Consider the following 21,201-nt stretch of genomic DNA (forward strand, 5'->3'; position numbering starts at 1 on the left):
TCGGTGAGAAGGAAATGTCCAGCAGATTCGATCTCATGTGGGGGAAGACACGTAGAAAACACACCAGGGAGAGCCAGTGTTTAAGGCAGTGTTTAAAAGAATACAGTTTGTGTGTTGTTATTTCAGGTAAAGCTAGCCAGTGTTGGGAGGTGGGTGGCGAATTGCCGCCCTGCAGCTCCCACAACAGAGCAAGGCCCATCTGATTTAGGCAATCTCACAGTTGTGGTTTCCTATCCCAGGTGACAATAGTTTACTGTTAAGTTGACAGAAATTATTACTGTGTATATAGGAATGTACCTGTGGGACTCAGAGGCCAGTTTCATGGATTTTGCTCTCTCTCCTTTACATGGGTCCGAGATATCAAACTCAGGTTGGTATGCTGGTGTGGCACACAGTGCCTTTACCCCCACCTCACTGCCCTGTCCTCATCTTGAGCACCTACTCAGAAACATTCTAAGGAATAAGGAAAAGCTTCCTTGAGCCCTGACCTTGGATTACTTGGCCTTTGGATTTTCCATCGACAGCCAGGAAACACAAAGATTTAAGAACACAGTAAGCGGGGCCAGAAGATGGTGGTGCATGCCTTTGAAACCAGCACTCAAGAGGGGGGCAGAGGCAGGAGGATCTCTGTGAGTTCAAGGCCAGCATGGTCTAAAATAGCTAGTTCCAGGACAGGTTCCACTACATTCCCCATTACATCACTCATTGCAGTTGGGGACAGAAACAGGTGCTCAGTGAGAAGCACCTGTTCATGGGCATATACAAACTAGGCCTTCGCGTCCTTTCCAGGATGTCCAGGGCCTGGTTTTATGCACATCACAGTGTCGCTAATGCTTGGTTTGTCATTTTACTTCCTCTTAGAAATTCGGAACACCCTTTCTATCCAGGAACCAAGAGCTCTCAGTTCCATGCCCACAGCCTTGGGCGAGAGGATCTGTTCCTAAAGGGCCCCAAGGTCTTGCGGTGTGACCTATAAGGACTTGTAAGAAGGATGAGCTAAATGAACTGTCCATCCGAGGCAGTCTTCTCATTCCCTCTGCTATGTACCCTCTTTCCCGAGGCATATCCCTCTCCAGCCATTCCTGCTCCTCAGCTAATTTAAAATAAAGTGGCTTGGCTCTCCCTGGTGTGTTTTCTACGTGTCTTCACCCACATGAGATCGATTCTGCTGGACATTTCCTTCTCACCTAACTGCTTCCTGTGACCTCTGCCTCTGATTTCTGACATTTATAGATACACATTTGACTCCATGTTCAGGTGAACTTGGAAAGCAATGATTTCCCCTGTTACGGTGAGTAGAATGGGTTCAGATGTTGGTCTGAGGCAGTATTGATATCGCAGAGGAGCATGTGGTACCCTGGTGGGCACTAGATCTAGACAGTCACACTGTCAGACTGCTTAGTGTAATGATATTTCATTTATATTTTAGTAAATAAAGCTTGCCTATAGATCAGAGTGTAAAACAAACACCCTGGTCAGCCTCACCGACCAGACAGTGGCATCACACACCTTTAATCCAAGTAGCCACACTAGTTGGTCATAGAAACTGGGTGGGAGTGGTACACGCCATTTTCCCCGCCCTAGAGAGGAATATAAGACAGGAGGAGACAGCTCTCAGCCAGTCTCATTCTGAGGATTCCTGGAGGCAGGATCGCCACCATACTCGGACTGAAGGAGAGGTATGTGGTAGTGGCTAGCTGCTTTGCTTTTTTGGTCATCATGTTGAACCCCAATATCTGTGTCTGTGTTTTTGTTCATTGTGCTACAGCTTATTGAGACTTACTCCAGATTCTCTACACCTCCGGATCCTTAGCAGCCCAGCCTGTATGGTTGCAGCAGGCTTCTCAGTTTCTCTGAAATTGAGTCATCTTCAAAAACAAACAGACAACACCCAAAACCTTTTTTTCTTTTTTTTTTTCTTTTTTGGTTTGGTTTTTTGAGACAGTATTTCTTTGTGTAACATTCCTAGCTAACCTAGAACTCACTTTGTTGCCCAGGCAGGCACCAAATTCACAGAGATCCGCCTGCCTCTGCCTCCCGAGTGCTGGGATTAAAGGTGTGTGCCACCACCTCCAGCCTTTCTTTTTTCTTATATAAAGTAAATATGTTTCCTATACATTCTTTTCTGCTTTAAACCCATGACTTGTATAATTAAACTCTTTTAAAAGTTCCCATAGTGCTTTTGCGACGTTAGTGTAGGATAGAAATATTCTTTTGAGTGGAACAGCAGAAAGTCTGTGAATCTGCAGGCTTTGCTTGCATATTGGTTTGCTGTTTATTTGCCAGACGGCTTTGTGTTTTCTTGGCTTACACATGCCAAATAACTCTTATGTTAGCAACAGACTTAAGGAAAAGACTGAAATTTTTCATTTAGAAAAGTTTTAAGCCAGGGCTTGAGGGGTGAACATCTTTAATCCCAATATTTAGTAGGCCAAGACAGGCATATCTCTGTGAATTGGAGGGCATCCTGGTCTTCATGGACCAGGCCCTGACTCAAAATATAAAAAGCAAAACAATATTTAAGAGTGTAAGAAAGTAAAATACTCAGAAAAAGTATTTGTCAAATACCAAAGAAACCTGAGACATGAGAGTCTCATCGTAAATAATGATTTTATTTTAAAATTCAATTTATTCTTTTTGAGACAGGGTCTTGTATTATTTGCATTGCACTATATTGAACTTTTAAAAATTTGTAGGTCGGTGGCTTCTGCCCGTGCTGCTGTCATAGACGAGGGCGGCTGTTAGTGTGGCGGCTGTTGGTTCGCGGCAGCAGCGGCGGCTGAGGCAGAGGGCGAAGCGAAGGGGAGAAGCGGCAGTGGTGCCCGGCAGTAAAGGTGGTGCCCTGGGCCCGCAGCGGCAGCGAAGGCGGCAAAGATGGCGGACGTGCTCAGTGTCCTGCGACAGTACAACATCCAGAAGAAGCAGATCGTGGTCAAGGGAGACGAAGTCATCTTCGGGGAGTTCTTCTCCTGGCCCAAGAACGTGAAGACCAACTATGTCGTTTGGGGGACTGGAACGAAAGGCCAACCCAGAGAATACTACACATTGGAGTCTATATTATTTCTACTTAATAATGTACACCTTTCTCATCCTGCTTATGTCCGATGTGCAGCTACTGAAAATATTCCTGTGGTTAGAAGACCTGACAGAAAAGATCTACTTGGATATCTCAATGGGGAAGCATCAACATCAGCCAGCATCGATAGGAGTGCACCCTTGGAAATAGGTCTTCAGCGGTGCACTCAAGTCAAAAGAGCTGCAGATGAAGTTTTAGCAGAAGCAAAGAAACCACGAATTGAGGATGAAGAGTGTGTGCGTCTTGATAAAGAGAGATTGGCAGCTCGTTTGGAAGGCCATAAAGAAGGGATTGTACAGACTGAACAGATTAGGTCTTTGTCTGAAGCCATGTCAGTGGAAAAAATTGCTGCAATCAAAGCCAAAATTATGGCTAAGAAAAGATCTACTATCAAGACTGATCTAGATGGTGATATAACTGCCCTTAAACAGAGGAGTTTTGTGGCTGCTGAGGTAGATGTGACCAGAGATATTGTCAGCAGAGAGAGAGTGTGGAGAACAAGAGCAACTATCTTACAAAGCACAGGAAAAACTTTTTCCAAGGACATTTTTGCAATTCTTCAATCTGTAAAAGACAGAGAAGAAGGGCGTGCCCCTGAACAGCGGCCTGCTCCAAATACAGCCCCTGTGGATCCTACTTTGCGTACAAAGCAGTCTATCCCAGCGGCCTACAACAGATATGACCAGGAGAGATTCAAAGGCAAAGAAGAAATGGAAGGCTTTAAGATTGATACTACGGGCACATACCATGGCATGACACTGAAATCTGTAACGGAAGGTGCATCTGCCCGTAAGACTCAAATTCCTGCAGCCCGGCCTGTACCTAGACCAGTTTCTCAAGCAAGACCGCCCCCAAATCAGAAGAAAGGATCACGAACGCCCATTATTATTATCCCTGCAGCTACCACTTCTTTAATAACTATGCTTAATGCAAAAGACCTTCTACAGGATCTAAAGTTTGTCCCATCAGATGAAAAGAAGAAACAAGGTTGTCAACGAGAAAATGAAACACTAATACAGAGAAGAAAAGATCAGATGCAACCAGGGGGCACAGCAATTAGTGTCACAGCACCTTATAGAGTAGTAGACCAGCCCCTGAAACTTATGCCTCAAGACTGGGATCGGGTTGTAGCTGTTTTTGTTCAAGGTCCTGCTTGGCAGTTCAAAGGTTGGCCATGGCTTCTACCCAATGGATCACCAGTTGACATATTTGCTAAAATTAAAGCCTTCCACCTCAAGTATGATGAAGTTCGTCTAGATCCAAATGTTCAAAAATGGGATGTAACAGTATTAGAACTCAGCTATTATAAGCGTCATTTGGATCGACCAGTTTTCTTCCGTTTCTGGGAAACATTGGATAGATACATGGTCAAGCATAAAGCCCACTTGAGATTCTGAATCATTTGATTCCTCCTTTTCTGCAAACTTGGTTTAAGAAGCATGGATATAGCTTGATCTACAGACTGAAACCCAAGCTTTATGAATTCATCAAGAACTTGCAAATGAAGAAGACCACAGAGCAGTCTTTTATAAGACCTCGTTTGATGCTGTGTGCTTCAAAGGGGCATTTCCTCCCATCCATACAAGCCAATTTTTTGGCTTACAACTATTTTTTTATATTAGCCTTCTAGTCTGCAATGGAAATTGTATATTTTGATAGAAGCTTTTTATCTATTGGTTAAATTAGCATTACTTAAAATTTGTTTCTTTTGAAATAAATGCAGGTTATAAAAAAAAATTGTAGGTCTGCCTCTCCCTCGTTACTGTCATGGTGGCAGCTCCAACACTCTCCAAAGCTGAATATCTGAAGCGATACTTATCTGGGGCACATGGCCTGCCAGGAAGGAAGAGTCCCTTCGGAAGAGGTACAAAAAAGGACCAAAGCCGGGAGGCACCACTGGCAATGGATTGCGGATTATTGATGATGATGTGGGCTGGGCAGTTATCTCTACTGCTAAGCCGGAAAAGGAGGAAGAAGAGGATGGAGATTTGCCTGTGGTGGCTGAGTTTGTGGATGAGCATCCAGAAGAGGTAAAGCAGATGGCGGCCTTCTACTCCAGTGCCAAATGGAAGCTCCGGGGAGACTACAGTGAAGATGGATATTTCCATCATGATGAACGAGATCCAACTTCTCCTAGGAGGTCCCGTCATGACACCCCAGATCCATCTCCTCCCAGGATGGCCCATCATTATACCCCAGATCCCTTTCCCCCAAGGAGATTCCGTCATGACTCCGACACCTCTCCTCCTAAAAGGCTCTGCCATGACTCACATGCTTCTCTCCTCAGGAAGCCTTCAGGTGTATCCCCTAGGAGAGGCTATCCTGGTTCCTCGGGTGTCTCTCCCCGCAGAAGGGTCCATAACCACTCTCCTGACACAGCCACACATAGGAGGACTTTTGACACTTCAGACCCACAGCCTCTCAGGAGGGCCCGTCATGACACCCCAGATCCATCTCCTCCCAGGAGGGCCCGTCATGACTCCCCAGATCCATCTCCTCTCAGGAGGGCCCATCATTACTCCCCGGATTTGGAGCTGCCCAGAACTAAGAGTAGGAAAGCTGCGCCCTCCAGCAAGACTGTACTTCAGAGGGGGCTGGGACCCTCTCACTTGTCACTCTCCAAGGTCAGCAAGTGTGGGCAGGACTCTGATGACCTTTCTCAGCGGAAATGGCAGCTTGCTCCTCAAGGTGTCTGCCAAAAAGCCTCTGATTCAGATCTTTGTCCTCCATGGCAAACACAAACTCCAGGACACCAGGATTCTGCCTCAGATCTGTCACTGCCACGGAAGAGACAGAGGCGCCGGAGCTCTGACTCTGACCTCTCTCCACCCCGGAGAAGACAGAGGACCAAATCTTCTGATTCGGATCTCTCTCCTCCTCGAAGGAGTCCCCATCCCGGGAGGAAGACTGCACGCATGTATTCCTGAGCAAAATCTGGGCTGGTGCCCGATGTCCAGCGGGAGCAGCAGGAACGCCAAAAACAGGACCGAGACAACACAGCCCTTGGAGCTCAGTTTGAATTCACTGAAACTGTATTTCGAGACAAGTCTGGTCAGAAGAGGAATTTGAAGCTGGAATGCCTGGAGCAGAGGAGAAAAGCAGAGAAGGACTCAGACAGAGATGAGCTCTATGCCCAGTGGGGCAAAGGGCTTGCTCAGAGCCGGCAACAGCAGCAGAATGTAGAGGATGCCATGAAGGAGATGCAGAAGCCTCTGGCCCGCTGTGTCGATGATGAAGATCTGGATCAGATGCTGAGAGAACAAGAAAGAGTGGGGGACCTGATGGCCGACTTCATTAAGAAGAATAAGGCTGAGGAGAACAAGCACAAGAAAGCGAGGCCTCGCTGTAATAGTCCTGCACCTCCTCCCAATAGATTCAGTATCTGGCCTGGCTACCACTGGGGTGGAGTGGACAGATCCAATGGCTTCGAACAGAAGCGCTTTGCCTGGCTCGCCAGCAAGAAGGCTGGGGAGGAGCTTGCCTACAAGTGGAGTGTGGAGGACATGTAGCTTCTCCGAGGCTGTGCGGTGCTGTGGTGGTGGTGGTCCAGGACAGCCCGACATCCAGCTCTAATGCTTGTCTTGCTAGACACAGACCAGCAACTCGCGGTCAGTTCTGCCCTTTGGACTAGGCACCTACCCTTGGCTGTGTCCTTGTTGTCTGTTGACTGACTGACAGCGACTTCTCTATCCCAGGGCTTGTTCTTTGCCAGTTCTTTCCATTTTATTTTTAAAAATAAACACAGATTGCCTGCTTGCCCTCACCTTGCAGTAAGACCATTTCCTCACTGGCATTAGAGAATTCTTCATCCCATTTCCAGCATCGATTAAAGAGCAGTCGGCTCGTCTAACCTCCTGGACTGAGCCAAGAGAAGACAAATCCTAGTTTTTTAATTTTGGATCCAGTTTAACCTGCAAACTGCCTCCAGGAGAAATGTCACAGGACACCATAGACCAGAGCTGGGACTATGAACTGTTGAACATGCAGAATTTCTCCTGCAAGTAGACCATCCGCAACTTCCGTTTTACTCTGGAGGAAACAAGGGACAGTATTAGAAGCCCAACTTTCTCAACAGGAGACGATAACAAATGGTGTTTGAGAGTTCACCCTAAGGGGGTCAATGAAGAAAGCTCAGATTACCTGTCAGTTAACATAGAGTTGCTCAGCTCTCCAAAGAGTCCCATTATGGCACAGTTCAAGTTTTGGATCCTAAACGCCAAAGGAGAAATAAACGAACATAAGACTAGCCGGATAGAATTCAGTTTCCTACCAGGCTACCCAAGGGGTTACAAAATGTTCATCCTTCGAGATTTCCTCTTAGACCATTCTCATGGATTTCTCCCTGAAGACCAGTTCACCCTCCTCTGCATTGAGATCCTGGTCCCGTACTCCTAGAGTAATCCTGACGACAGCACGGAGCCGAGAATCCAGGTTCCCGAAGCCCCATTAGGAGATGATCTAGGAGCGCTGCGGAAGAATTCGAGCTTCACAGACTGCTGCCTGGTGGTAGCTGGCCAGGAATTCCAGGCTCACAAGGCTGTCTTAGCTGCTCACTCCCCAGTTTTCAGAGCCATGTTTGAACATGACACGGAGGAGAGCAGAAAGAATCGTGTTGAGATTCATGACCTGAAACCTGGAGTCTTCAAGGCAATGATGGACTTCATTTACACTGGGAAGGAACCAGTCCTCCACAGCATGGCAGATGCTGCGCTGGCAGCTGCTGACAAGTATGGCCTGGAGCATTTGAAGGTCATGTGCGGGAGTGCCCTCTGCAGGGACCTCTCTGTGGAGAATGCTGCCCACACTCTCTTCCTGGCTGACCTCCACAGCACAGGGCAGCTGAAAACACAGGTGCTGAATTTTATTACAGCTCATGCTTCCGAGGTCTCTCAGACCACAAGCTGGAAGTTAATGGTGGATTCATGCCCCCACTTGGTGGCTGAAGCATACGGGTCCCTGGCTTCTGCTCAATGCAATTTACTGGAGCCCCCTCTCAAACGTCTGAAGCAATCCCATGAACCTCTCACCGGTACCCTACATGTGTATCCCAGAAGCAGTGGTCAGTGTTGATACCGATGACTCCTGGGTAGACTATGGGATACATAGAGCAATTACAGCAACTCTGCGGAAAGACATCAAAGTTAGTAGTGTTTTAATACATTTATTAATGCCTTGAAAAAAATAAACACATATTTATTTTTTGTAAAAAAATAAGTAATAAATAAAATTTATGTCTAAGATGTGCGTGGTAGCGCATGCCTTTAATCCCAGCGCTGAGGAGGCAGAGGCAGGTGTATCTCTGTGAGTTCGAGGCCAGCCTGGTCTATAATTTCAATTCCATATGAGAATATCTGAGAACACAGCTATCGGGCTAACATGCTGGAAAATGGCTGATTGAGAAGCTCTTTTCTCACGTTCAGCCACAAAGGACACACAGATCCTCTGCAAAGATAGTCCCTAGGGGGCCTGGGTATCTCTGCACAGCCTTGGCTGTCCTGGAATTGAAATTATAGACCAGGCTGGCTTCAAACTCATCGATATCACCTGCCTCTGCTTCCTCACTGCTGGGATTAAAGGCGTGTGCTCCCACCGCTGACCGTTAGCCCACTGAGTTTTAAATTCACTCTCACTTCAGCTTTCAGGATATCTTCAAAAGCAAGAACCAGATTCTTTGCCAGAATAGAATGTGAATGGCCTCTCCTCAATTCTCAGCACAGTCCTCTCTGAATCCTCACAAAGAGGAAGGGAAGTGGAAGAGAAAGAGAGACAAAGAGAGAAACAGGGAAGAGAGAGAGAGGAGAGAGTGAGAGAGAGAAAAGGAGAAGAGAGAGAAAGAGAGAAAGAAAGAAAGAAAGAAAGAAAGAAACCCAGGCTGATCTCAGACTTCAGAGTTTCCTGCCTCAGCCTCTGGAGTGCTGAAATAATATCTGTGTTCCACCACACCCAGCTCAAACATTTTTCAAGAGGGAGGAGAAAAGTTTTTGGTTTGTTTTCAGTAAGGAAATGTCTTAGGGTTTCCATTGCTTTCAGCAAAATGCCAGAAGCAAAAACCAAGTTGGGGCTGTATCGGCGTAAATAAATGCAATGCAGATACTAAAGAATATTTACACTTTAATGATAAACTTACAGAACCGAAGTTCCAGCGTGGCACAGGAGGTAGGAAGGAAAGGGCCGGAGCCGCCTCCCGCGTGCCCATTTATTCGTAGGCATTCGCCCGAGGCAAACCCCGCCCCCTCAAGGGGCTGTCTTAACCCTACATCTCCCCCTTTTGTCTAAATAAGACAGAACTAAACCAAATATAACTATAAACAATAATAACAAATGATAAATATAACAAACAATATTGAGAACAAAAGTTTTGCTAGACATTCTATCTCAATGAGTCTAAATAATGTAGAGAGTAACTACTATTAAATAATCTTCAACTCCATCAAAGATCTGAGAAGGGAATAAATATTACTTAACAAATGAGAGATATCCAAAATGTGCAACAAATGGATATCAGAGACAACTGACTACCTGGGCAATCACCCAAAGTCTCGTTTGCAATGTTGAGTCAACCAACTTTGGCTAGGGCCTAACATAACTGACATATCATTATCAAATGCAAGGAACTTTCTTAGAATTATCCTACCCTGTCTTGGCAAGATAAGACAATCCTGTTTCATATCTTAGTCAGTAGTTGAGGTATGGGTTTTTCTTAACCCAAAGGCCAGTTCTGCCAAGAAGACAAGCTCCCAGTGGAGTGTCTTTGGTGCTCAACGTTCTCTCGGGAGTAGAGTGGCATTGCCAGGAGTAATTGTGTCTCGATGGCACAGAATTCTAGGTTAGATTAAAGGCCATGTTCTACAGCTCTTCAAAGAGGCTGAAGATTATACTATCTATACTAAATATCATCTCTATGTATCTAAAAGACCTGATTAACCTAAAAATAAATATGACAAACATCTAATTCTCAATACCTATCTAATTTGAAAACTAAGAGAATAAACAACTGTGCATAGTGAAGACAATGATCTTCACCTGTAAACAATGTCATTACACATCAAAATGTAAACAATGTTATTACATAAATAGTACCAGAGGTAGAAATGTACATTGTGATATGATAGATGTATCCATATAATATAAGCGTACTCTTATACAAAAATAGAGGTAGGCACACTCACATTCAATATTCAATATATCAATATACAAGAAACAGTACCAATATAATTTTCTAAAAACAGTAAGTCACAAATACCAATCATCCCATCAAACCAGTTAATCCCCCCCCTTTTTTTATATACCCCTAATTCCATACAATATCTCCCCATCCCCTCAACCCTAAACCAACCACTAAAAGATGTCCCTAACCCTGTGGGCAAACTCTGTTGGGAGAGGGGACGTCGTCCTCTTAGATTCCTTCTAGCTGACATGGGGGCGACGTTCTTCTTAGGGGCCCCTGTGAAAGCAAATGATGGTAAAATTCCCAAATTAACCTTTGACTTAAGAAAATTATAACTAGTCTCTGAGCGTTTTGAGAAGGTCCAGCCAGAGTGTTGTCAAAAATGTGCATCATTTGAAATTGTCTCTTGCAGTTGGTACCAAAAAACAGGTCTAATATTAGCGCTTAAAAAAAAATTCATGACGTCATAAAAGCCAGATTGAGTTGATGTTGTGGGGCCCCATCTTCATCCTGGAATCTTCAAAGATTACTGTAGGAAAATATGTTGCTTGTTATGGGAAATTTAAACATTAACAACAAGGATATATACTGACATATAAAGAAAGACACAGATATGAGGAAAGGCAAAGAAAGTTTATCAAATATAAAATTATTCTTATTCTGTCCCATTTCATGGCTCCTGACCTGAGACAGAAACTCTGAAATATCTCTTATCAACAGGCTGGAATTGAAGAGGGACTGAGCCATAGTCCAACTCCAAAACCAGCTCTACACATTTATAAAGAAGTGTTCAATAAAACATATAAATACATATATAAAAAAATCAATACTTACAGTATATATAGAATTTTATTGTTGATACTCAGTGGGCCGTAACTATTTTCCATCCATCAGTAATTAAATATTCAGGGTCCCTTAAATTCTTTGAAGATGAGTATTTTCCTGTAGAGATAAAAAAAGAACCCTGCCCCCAACCTATCTGTAATCCTTATCATCAGAATGCCCGTCATCCTTGTGAATGAATTGTTATTTATCTTTTCCAAGTGACTTCTCTTCTTCAAACTGAACATTTATTAATTTTGACGGTATCCATAATTTTTCCTCACCTGTGGAGATAAGAGCAAAACCCCTTCCCCAATGCAGCACATCTCCTGGCTTCCATTGTGAGGTGAGCACATCCTTGAAATAAACTGGTTGATTTAGTTCAGCAGACTTTTCCATTATCCAATGTCTTTCTGCAGCCGTCGTTCCCTTCTCATTAGCGTTGAGAAAATTCAAGGTTAACAAAGCATTATTTCTGGGGTGTTTTCCACCCCTTTCTGTTTGTTCAACATATACTTTATAGTTCGATTTGATCTTTCTATGACTGCTTGACCTGTAGGATTGCATGGTATACCTGTAACATGCTTGATATTGTAATAATCAAAAAACCGTTTCATTTTCCTAGAGACATAAGCAGGACCATTATCTGTCTTTATTTGTGTAGGTATACCCATGATAGCCATGACTTCTAATAAATGAGTGATTACTGAATCAGTTTTTTCTGAACTTAAAGCAGTTGTCCATTGAAAGCCTGAATAAGTGTCAATGGTGTGATGAACATACTTCAATTTGCCAAATTCTGCAAAATGGAACACATCCATCTGCCAGATTTCATTCCTGTGGGTGCCCTTTGGATTAGCCCCTGCTGGCAGTGGTGTTTGGTTATAGAAAGAACAGGTAGGGCATTTCTTTACAATCTACTTAGCTTGTTGCCATGTAATTGAAAACTTTTTCTTCAAACCTTTGCTATTAACATGATGTTTTTTATGAAATTCCGAGGCTTGTAGCACACTACCAATCAATAATTGATCAATTTCTGCATTACCTTGTGCTAGAGGATCTGGCAGACCCGTATGGGATCGGATGTTTGTTATGTACATAGGGCAAAGCCTGTTCCTGATCAAATCTTGAACCTGGATAAACAATGAAGTTAGTTCTGTATCATCAGGTATAAATTCAGCAGTTTCAATATGTAAAATAACTCTTTCTGTGTATTGTGAATCAGTAACTATATTAATAGGTTCTTTAAAATCTCTTAGTACCATAAGAATGGCATATAATTCTGCCTTCTGGACAGAATCATAAGGACTTTGTTCCACCTTACCCAAGTCTTCTGATTTGTAACCTGCCTTCCCTGATTTATTGGCATCAGTATAGAATGTACAGGCTCCAGTTATTGGAGCATCACGGATGATTCGAGGAAGGATCCAAGAAGTTCTCTTTATGAAGTTAAGCCGCTTGCTTTTTGGATAGTTGTTATTAATGTCCCCCCAAAAATTAGCACAAGCTCTTTGCCATGGTTCATTATCTTCCCATAATTTCTTTAGTTCATCAGCAGTGAAAGGCACTATAATTTCTGCTGGGTCTATGCCTGCCAGTTGACGAAGTCTCAGCTTGCCTTTTATAATTAACTCAGAGACTTTTTCCACATAAGTTTTCAGTTTCTTACTTGGTTTATGTGGTAAAAAGATCCATTCCAAGATAATATCATCTCTCTGCATTAAAATTCCTGTAGGAGAAATTTTTGACGGTAATATGACGAGAATACAATCAAGCTCTGGATTCACTCTGTCCACATGTGCCTGTTGTAATTTCTCCTCAATCATTGTCAGTTCCTTTTCTGCTTCAGCTGTTAATTCTCTGGGACTGTTTAAATCTTTATCACCATCCAAGGCTTTGTTCAAATGAATTATTAGATCAGGTGTTATTCCAATAGCTGGTCGTAGACTGGAAATGTCTCCTAACAGTCTTTGAAAGTCATTAAGAGTCCGTAGGCGATCCCTCCGAATTTGTGTCTTCTGTGTCTTAATTTTTTGCAAACCTATTCTATAACCTAAATAATTAACAGAATCTCCCTTCTGAATCTTTTCAGGAGCAATTTGCAATCCCCATTTAGGTAAAAGTATCTTTATTTCTTCAAACAATCTGTTCAAGGTATCCATGTTTGAATCGGATAACAAGATGTCGTCCATGTAATGGTATACTATAGATTTGGGAAATTTCTTGCGTATTATTTGCAATGGTTGGTTCACAAAATATTGGCACAGGGAGGGGCTATTTAACATACCCTGGGGGAGAACGGTCCAGTGGTACCTCCTCGAAGGTTGAGAATTGTTATAGGTAGGCAGTGTGAAGGCAAATTTTTCTCTATCTTCTTTTTGCAAAGGTATAGTGAAAAAACAATCCTTTAAATCAATACTATGAGAGGCCATCCTTTTGGTAATAAAGAGGGCAAAGGAATTCCAGATTGCAGAGGGCCCATAGGTTGAATAACCTTGTTGATGGCCCTGAGATCTGTCACCATTCTCCATTTACCTGATTTTTTCTTAACCACAAATACAGAAGAATTCCAAGGGCTGGTAGATTCTTCTATATGTCCAGCATCTAATTGTTCTTGTACCAGCTGTTCTAAAGCCTGTAACTTTTCCTCAGATAAAGGCCATTGCTTTGTCCATATTGGTTTCTCAGTCAACCATTTTAGAGGCAAGGCTGTTGGTATCTCTGAAGGGACATCAATTGCTTGTTCTTGTACAGCCCGAATGGCCGGTTTTCTCCGTTTGTAATATCTTTTAATATTATTCTCAGAAATATAGGCTCTAGATTTAGCAGGAATGTTAATTTCGGTATTCCATTGTTGTAGTAGGTCACGACCCCATAAATTCATTGCGATATTGGCTACATATGGCTTTAATTTTTCTATTTGTCCCTCTGGCGCTATACATTCAACCCATCTCGTGCTCTGCCTTACTCGAGATAGGGTTCCAATTCCCAGGAGCTGAACATTTACATTCTGAAGAGGCCAATACGGATGCCAAGATTCTGGGGTAATGATACTTACATCAGCACCTGTGTCCAGCAGGCCAGTAATAAAAATGCCATTTACACACACTCTCAGTTTAGGTCTTTGATCATTTATAGAAGTTTGCCAAAACACACGTAACTTATCTTTCTGATCATTATTGCTTTTAACAGTAGGCATGGGGCTTCCTAATTGTCCTGATGAGGCACGTTCTCTGCAGAAACTGGAAATGACTGAACCATGTTTGCCATGGGGGCCTGTGAGGCCCCCCTCTCCCGTTTCCCGGCTGTATCAGGTTGCCTTGTCTATCTCTTGTAGACCTGCATTCATTCATCCAATGTCTGCCCTTTCCACATCTTCTACATAAATCTGAAGGCTGAGTCCTCCTATTTCTGTTATTTCTAGAAGACGCAATATTATTATTATTTCTGAAAGATGCATTATTATTATTATTATTATTATTATTATTTCTGAAAATCTGTTGTCTACAATTCCTTTTCATATGACCCATTTTGCCACAATTAAAACATTTGGTATTCTGGTGTCTCCTTTTACCATTGGAAATTGCTTCTTCTACCCATGCTTCAGTGCCATAATCAAATGTATCAACATTGAGTGTATGCAAGACCCATTCTTCCAAGGGCGCTGATCTGAGCTTTAAAGGACCCAAAATCCTTTTGCATTCCACATTTGCATTTTCATAAGCCAAAGACTCAATCATTATACGTCTTGCTTCTGGGTCAGATATCCCTATTTGTACAGCCTTAGTTAATCTTGGTAAAAAGTCACTAAAGGGTTCTCTCTGACCCTGTTTAACTCTGACAAATGATTCCATTCTCTGTCCTGGGTCTTGTACCCTGTCCCAAGCCCTTAAGGCTGCTGTAGTACACATGGAGAGTGTGTTTTCATCCAAATTAGCTTGTTCCTGAGGATCGGAAAAGAGCCCTTCACCTAGAATTTGATCTAGGGAAATGTCAATTCCCTTCACTTTTTCCTGCTGTTCTAAGAGTCTAGCCTCTTGCCTGAATAAGCATTTCCATTTCAATTGCGGTCCACTCTCAAGTACCGCAGAGCTCAGCTGGAGCCAGTCCAAGGGGGTTGCTCTGCTTGTCGTGGCCCAAGATCTTAGCATCTCTTTAACAAAAGAGGCTTGCATCCCAAAAGTCATGACAGCCTGTTTTATTTCCTTGAGATCATTCATACGGACAGGCTCCCATGTATCCTCCTTGATGACCCTAGGGTTTTTGGAACCAATCACCTTCTCTGTTGTTATTACTGGGAAGGCAGGTAGAGCTGTAGGTAGAGCTTTGTGGAAATTGTCCCAGAGAGACTTACCCACAGATGTAGTTAAAATTTGCCTTTCTACCTTTTGCTCTTCTTCATCAGAATTTAGAAATTCCTCAATCTTTTCAATTCTAGTCACCATTGCCTTCTGCAATGTCTGAATCTCCTGTCCAGAATTATGTTCCAAAGCCTTCATTGAGGATTCTAAAGTATGAAGTTTGTCCGTTAGAGATAACATCTCATCTTTGGACATAATTTTTATGGCATAAACGGTGCCTTCTTGTATTGACAATCTTTCCGTCAATCTGTCATAAGCTTTAGACAAAATCCGATTGTCACATTCAGCAGTTTTGATTCTCTCAGTTAATGTTCCGTTTCCTACAGAAAGGAACTGAATCTTATGGTCCAGATCAGCTGTTCCCTCTTCCATAGTAATGAATTTCTCCTTAATATCAGCCACTAATGTTTCAGTTCCTACAGAAAGGGACTGAACCTTATGATCCAGATCAGCTGTTCCCTCTTCCATAGTAATGAATTTCTCCTTAACATCAGCCTGGAGAACTTCAAACTGATTCTTGAGAAGATTGTTATCAGCCTGGAGAACTTCAAACTGATTCTTGAGAAGATTGTTATCATTCTCAATTGTTTTTAAGCGTTCAATCTCTGCCTTAAGAATCCTGGATTCGTCTCGTAAAGACTTTATCATATTTCTATTATCAAACCATTTGGTGCCAATGAAAACTACGAATCCCAGAAGGATCCATAGATGTGGGGTGATAGACACCTCTTGTAAAATCTCCCACATGGTACAATTAAAAAAACTGTTAAATTCTTGAATACTAATGTGTTCAGACATTTTATTTATAAAAGAAAAATTTTTTGCCTGCAATGATTGGTTCGTGCCAGTGGTGGTTTCTGTGTTTTTGGAGCCTGTCCTAGAACTAGCTCTTGTAGACCAGGCTGGCCTCGAACTCACAGAGATCCGCCTGTCTCTGCCTCCCAAGTGCTGAGATTAAAGGCGTGCGCTACCACTGCCTGGCCCGCCTCAAACTCACAGAGATCTGCCTGCCCTTGCCTCCCAAGTGCTGGTATCAAAAGCGTGCGCCACCACTGCCTGGCCAAGTCAGCTTTTGTTGCAAAACCGCAGGTACTTGAGCTTCTGCTAATTCAGGCAGTGGGGTTCCGCTGCAAAACTTAGCCAAGGCAGGCAGAATGGGCCTGTGTGGCCGAGTATGTCTCGGACTCGGCACTGGGGCCAGAGTCACGAACTGAAAAACAGCACCCGGGAGGGTGCTCTGTTAGCTAGCGGGCTACCCGCTTGAGTCAGGGGCAAAATAACCCCACGTTGGGTGCCAAAATGTAGCGGCGTAAACGAATGCAGACAGATTGTAAGAATATATATAGTTTTAATGTAGAAATAGACTTACAGAACCACCGTTCCCGTGGAGACCAGGAAAGCAGAAGAGACAGCTCGGAGCACGCTCGCCAAATTTATAGGCAGACATTAGCCCGAGGCGAACACGCCCCCTAAGGGGCGGGACTTATCCCTACAACTGAGGAATCAAAAAACGGGGCAGTGGGCCCCTGGTTCCAGGGCCCACAAAAATATGGGAACAGGTTCATCAAAAGGACCAAAGAGGTCTCTTTAGGGATGGAGCATGAATGGACTTGTGTGCCTCCTCCGACTTCATACTAATGCCCCAAATGGGAGTACAGCTCATCCCTGTTCGGGTGCCTGGGTTTTTACCCCAAGGAAGTGTGGGCCTTATCCTGGGGCGAGGATCGCTTACCTTACAGGGTCTTATTGTCCACACTGGTATTATTAATAACCAACATACTTCTGAAATTCAAGCATTGTGCTCCAGTCCAAATGGAGTCTTTTCTATTAGCAAAGGAGACAGAATAGCTCAGCTACTACTCCTTCCGGGTGAAGCCCATCAAAAACCAGGAGATAGACAGATGGGATCCTCAGGTCAGGACTCGGCCTACTTGGTTGTCAGTCTTCAGGACCGACCGAAACTATCCCTCTGGGTTAATGGCAAGCACTTTGAAGGGATTCTGGACACTGGAGCGGACAAGAGAATAATTTCCTCCCACTGGTGGCCAAAATCTTGGCCAATCACTGAGGCATCACATTCACTACAAAATTTAGGATATAATGCTCACCCAACCATTAGCTCCTCGGTCCTTATCTGGAGAACCATGGAGGGACAACAAGGACGGTTTACCCCGTATGTGCTCCCCCTGCCGGTTAACCTATGGGGAAGGGACGTTATGCAAGACATTGGATTAACATTGTCTAATGAATATTCACCACAAGCTACTGATATAATGAGAAAGATGGAGTACGAAGCAGGAAAAGGGCTGGGTCGCCTAGGACAAGGATAGATAGAGCCGGTAGCACCCAACCCCAACCAAGAAAGACAGGGCCTGGGTTTTTCCTAGGCGCCACTGGGGCAGCACTACCTATACCATGGAAAACAGAGACTCCATTGTGGGTTCCCCAGTGGCCACTGACCTCTGAAAAATTGGAAGCAGTGACCAAGCTTATTACAGAACAATTAGCTTTAGGACATATAGAACCATCAACCTCCCCTTGGAATACTCCCATTTTTGTCATTAAAAAGAAGTCAGGAAAATGGTGTTTGCTACACGATTTAAGAGCTATCAATGAGCAAATGCATCCTCTCGGAGCAGTGCAACGGGGGCTCCCCGTACTTTCTGCCCTGCCCAAGAATTGGAGCCTAATAATAATAGATATTAAAGATTGTTTCTTTTCTATTCCATTGTACCCTGCTGATAGACCTCGCTTTGCATTTACTATCCCTTCAGTTAATCACATGGAGCCTGATAAACGATTTCAAAGGAAAGTTTTACCCCAGGGTATGACCAACAGTCCTACTATGTGCCAATTGCATGTACAGGAGGCTCTAAGACCACTACGAGAGCGTTTTCCACAGTTGCTTATGGTCCATTATATGGACGATGTGCTTATGTGTCATGAGGATTTAAAGGTCCTCGAAAAGGCCTATCCATTACTACTTAAAAACTTACAGCTTTGGGGCCTCCAGATAGCTGCTGAAAAGATTCATATTGCTGATACTGGCCAATTTTTAGGCTCCATTGTTCTTCCAGATAAGATCCTCCCACAAAAATTAAAAATTTATAAAAAAGATTTACGAACATTAAATGATTTTCAAAAATTATTAGGAGACATTAATTGGCTACGACCTTTTTTAAAGATTTCCTCCGCTGATTTAAAACCCCTGTTTGACATCTTGGAGGGGGATGTTCATATTACTTCCCCTCGGGCATTGACACCAGCGGCAGAGGGAGCCTTAACACTAGTGGAAAAATCCATTGAGGAGGCACAATTGTGCCGTATTGATGTGACCCAACCATTTTCTCTTTGTGTGTTTAAAACAAGGAAATTGTCCACTGCTGTGTTATGGCAAAATGGACTGTTGCTGTGGATTCATCCACATGCTTCCCCTCAAAAAATTATTGACTGGTATCCAGCAGCTATAGCTCAGATTGCCCTTAAAGGACTGAAAACATCTGTTAGTCATTTTGGTAAACATCCAATGGTTATGATTGTTCCCTATACTTCCCTTCAGATACAAACCTTAGCCACCACTTCTGATGACTGGGCCATTTTGGTCACCACCTTTTCAGGGAAAATCGATAATCACTACCCCAAACACTCTTTGCTACAGTTTGCTGCATGTCATCCCATTGTGTTTCCCCGGGTAACATCTTCCATCCCGCTAAAAGACGGAATGGTGGTATACACAGATGGCTCCAAAAATGGCATGGGAGGGCTGGAGAGATGGCTCAGAGGTTAAGAGCATTGCCTGCTCTTCCAAAGGTCCTGAGTTCAATTCCCAGCAACCACATGGTGGCTCACAGCCATCTGTAATGGGGTCTGGTGCCCTCTTCTGCCCTGCAGGCATACACACAGACAGAATATTGTATATATAAGAAATAAAATAAATATTTAAAAAAAATGGCATGGGAGCTTATGTTATGTGTTCCTAAGTGTTTTCAAAAAATTTCCCTGCCACCTCACTCCAGGTGGTGGAATGCATGGTAGTATTAGAAGTTTTTCAAAAATTTCATTGCCCCCTCAACATCGTTTCCGACTCTGCCTATGTGGTCAATGCTGTCAAATTACTTGAGACAGCTGGAATTATAAGAACTACCAGCACAGTGGCATTTCTTTTCCACAAACTGCAAGAATGTTTATTAAACAGAAGAGCTCCATTTTTTATTACACACATTAGAGCACATTCAGGCCTCCCAGGTCCTATGAGTTCGGGCAATGATTTGGCTGATTGCACTACACGACTAGCTGCGGTGGCCCTTGCCTCCCCATTACAAGCTGCAAAACTCTTTCATAATAACTTTCATGTTACAGCTGAAACCCTGTGTAGGCGCTTTTCTCTCACTAGAAAAGAAGCTCGTGACATTGTGACCCAGTGTCACAATTGCTGCCAGTTTCTCCCTATTAGACACACTGGGATAAATCCCAGAGGAATTCTGCCTTTACAGGTATGGCAAATGGATGTTACTCATATCACTGCTTTTGGAAGACTTCAATATGTGCATGTGTCAATTGACACAGGCTCTGGCATTCTTCATGCCACACCTCTCACAGGAGAAAAGGCTTCTCATGTCATTCAACATTGCCTTGAGGCATGGAGTGCATGGGGCAAGCCCACATTTTTAAAAACTGATAATGGGCCTGCCTATACCTCTCAAAAGTTTAAGCAATTTTGTTTGCAAATGCAAGTTACACACAATACAGGCCTGCCCTATAATCCTCAGGGACAAGGCATTGTTGAGCGAGCACATCGCACACTTAAGTCTTATCCAATTAAACAAAAAAGAGGAATAATGAAGGAGTTGCCCCCGACACCAAGAGTGACCATTGCCACTGCTTTGTTCACTATAAATTTTTTAAATTTGGATGACCATGATCAGACCGCAGCGGATCGACACTGTTCGCAGCCATGGCGGCCAAAGGAACTTGTAAAATGGAAAGATGTGTTGACTAATGAATGGAGAGGCCCGGATCCTATTTTAATAAGATCCAGGGGAGCTGTTTGTATTTTTCCACAGAATGAAGAAAATCCTTTCTGGGTCCCTGAACGGCTAACAAGAAAAATCTTGGAACGGAAGGATGGCGGGGATCACTCTCATGCTGATCGTGTCGACCTTTCTGTTGTCGATGCCGGTGATATCTTCGCGAGTTGAGAGCCGCCATTGTCCAGATCAACTCTACCTGCCTTGATCTGTCCTTCACAGAGGGACTGTCTGCTGTCTCATACTTCAAGGAATGGGTGGGGGTGGAATTATTTGGTGCAGTCATTTGCTGTGGATTGGTGTTACTTCTCTGACTGGTCTGTAAGCTCAAAACCCAAAACAAAAGAGATAAGGTGATGATTGCACAGGCTCTGGTCGCCCTAGAACAAGGGGCTTCCACTGATATTTATGCTCAAGCAATAGGCCACCGACTGGACAGCTCTTGCACACCTGGAACTCAGGTTCACTGCACAAGGTAGAGTGTTCAGCCTGACCTCCCAAGAGGGGTGTTGAGCTAAGGGCATCGCACAGAGAGTGGTTCTCTCTGAGAGACATGTTGTCCTGCATAAGGGTTGCCTGCCTCATTTTCCCTTTCCCAGAAAAAATGGCAGAGGGCAGGTCGAAAGCATCCCGGGGTCAATGAATCAGTGAAGGCAAAAGAAAGTATCGGCTGTGCAGAGAGGACTCCACTCTGCACTGCCCAGAACTCCAGGATGGCTAAGGTTTCCTGAACAGCTGATTTGATGA

General features: G+C 43.7%; 2 protein-coding genes and 1 pseudogene across 2 annotated transcripts; all 3 read left to right on the forward strand.

Annotated features, from left to right (window-relative positions):
- Nucleotides 1-2,874: 2,874 nt before the first annotated feature.
- LOC121448850 (parafibromin-like) lies at nucleotides 2,875-4,573 on the forward strand. The gene has a single exon (XM_041653101.1). It carries the CDS (start codon nucleotides 2,875-2,877, stop codon nucleotides 4,471-4,473), a length of 1,599 nt encoding a protein of 532 aa, XP_041509035.1. The 3' UTR covers nucleotides 4,474-4,573.
- Nucleotides 4,574-4,843: 270 nt separating this feature from the next.
- LOC121448845 lies at nucleotides 4,844-6,719 on the forward strand (annotated as a pseudogene).
- Nucleotides 6,649-8,146, forward strand: LOC121447844 (speckle-type POZ protein-like). The gene is made up of 2 exons (XM_041651124.1): nucleotides 6,649-6,684; nucleotides 7,472-8,146. Exons 1-2 carry the CDS (start codon nucleotides 6,649-6,651, stop codon nucleotides 8,144-8,146), a joined length of 711 nt encoding a protein of 236 aa, XP_041507058.1.
- Nucleotides 8,147-21,201: the final 13,055 nt, after the last annotated feature.

This window comes from Microtus oregoni, unplaced genomic scaffold (assembly GCF_018167655.1).
Source record: "Microtus oregoni isolate MIOR12 unplaced genomic scaffold, Mior012 000005F_ref0000423, whole genome shotgun sequence".
NCBI lineage: Eukaryota > Metazoa > Chordata > Mammalia > Rodentia > Cricetidae > Microtus > Microtus oregoni.

Bases quoted from the DNA above. Each gene is read 5' to 3' on its own strand.
- LOC121447844 (XM_041651124.1), top strand. From the start codon at position 6,649: ATGCTTGTCTTGCTAGACACAGACCAGCAACTCGCG. The intron at 6,685-7,471 runs GTCAGTTCTGCC...CCGTACTCCTAG, and splicing joins ACACAGACCAGCAACTCGCG to AGTAATCCTGACGACAGCAC.
- LOC121448850 (XM_041653101.1), top strand. From the start codon at position 2,875: ATGGCGGACGTGCTCAGTGTCCTGCGACAGTACAACATCCAGAAGAAG.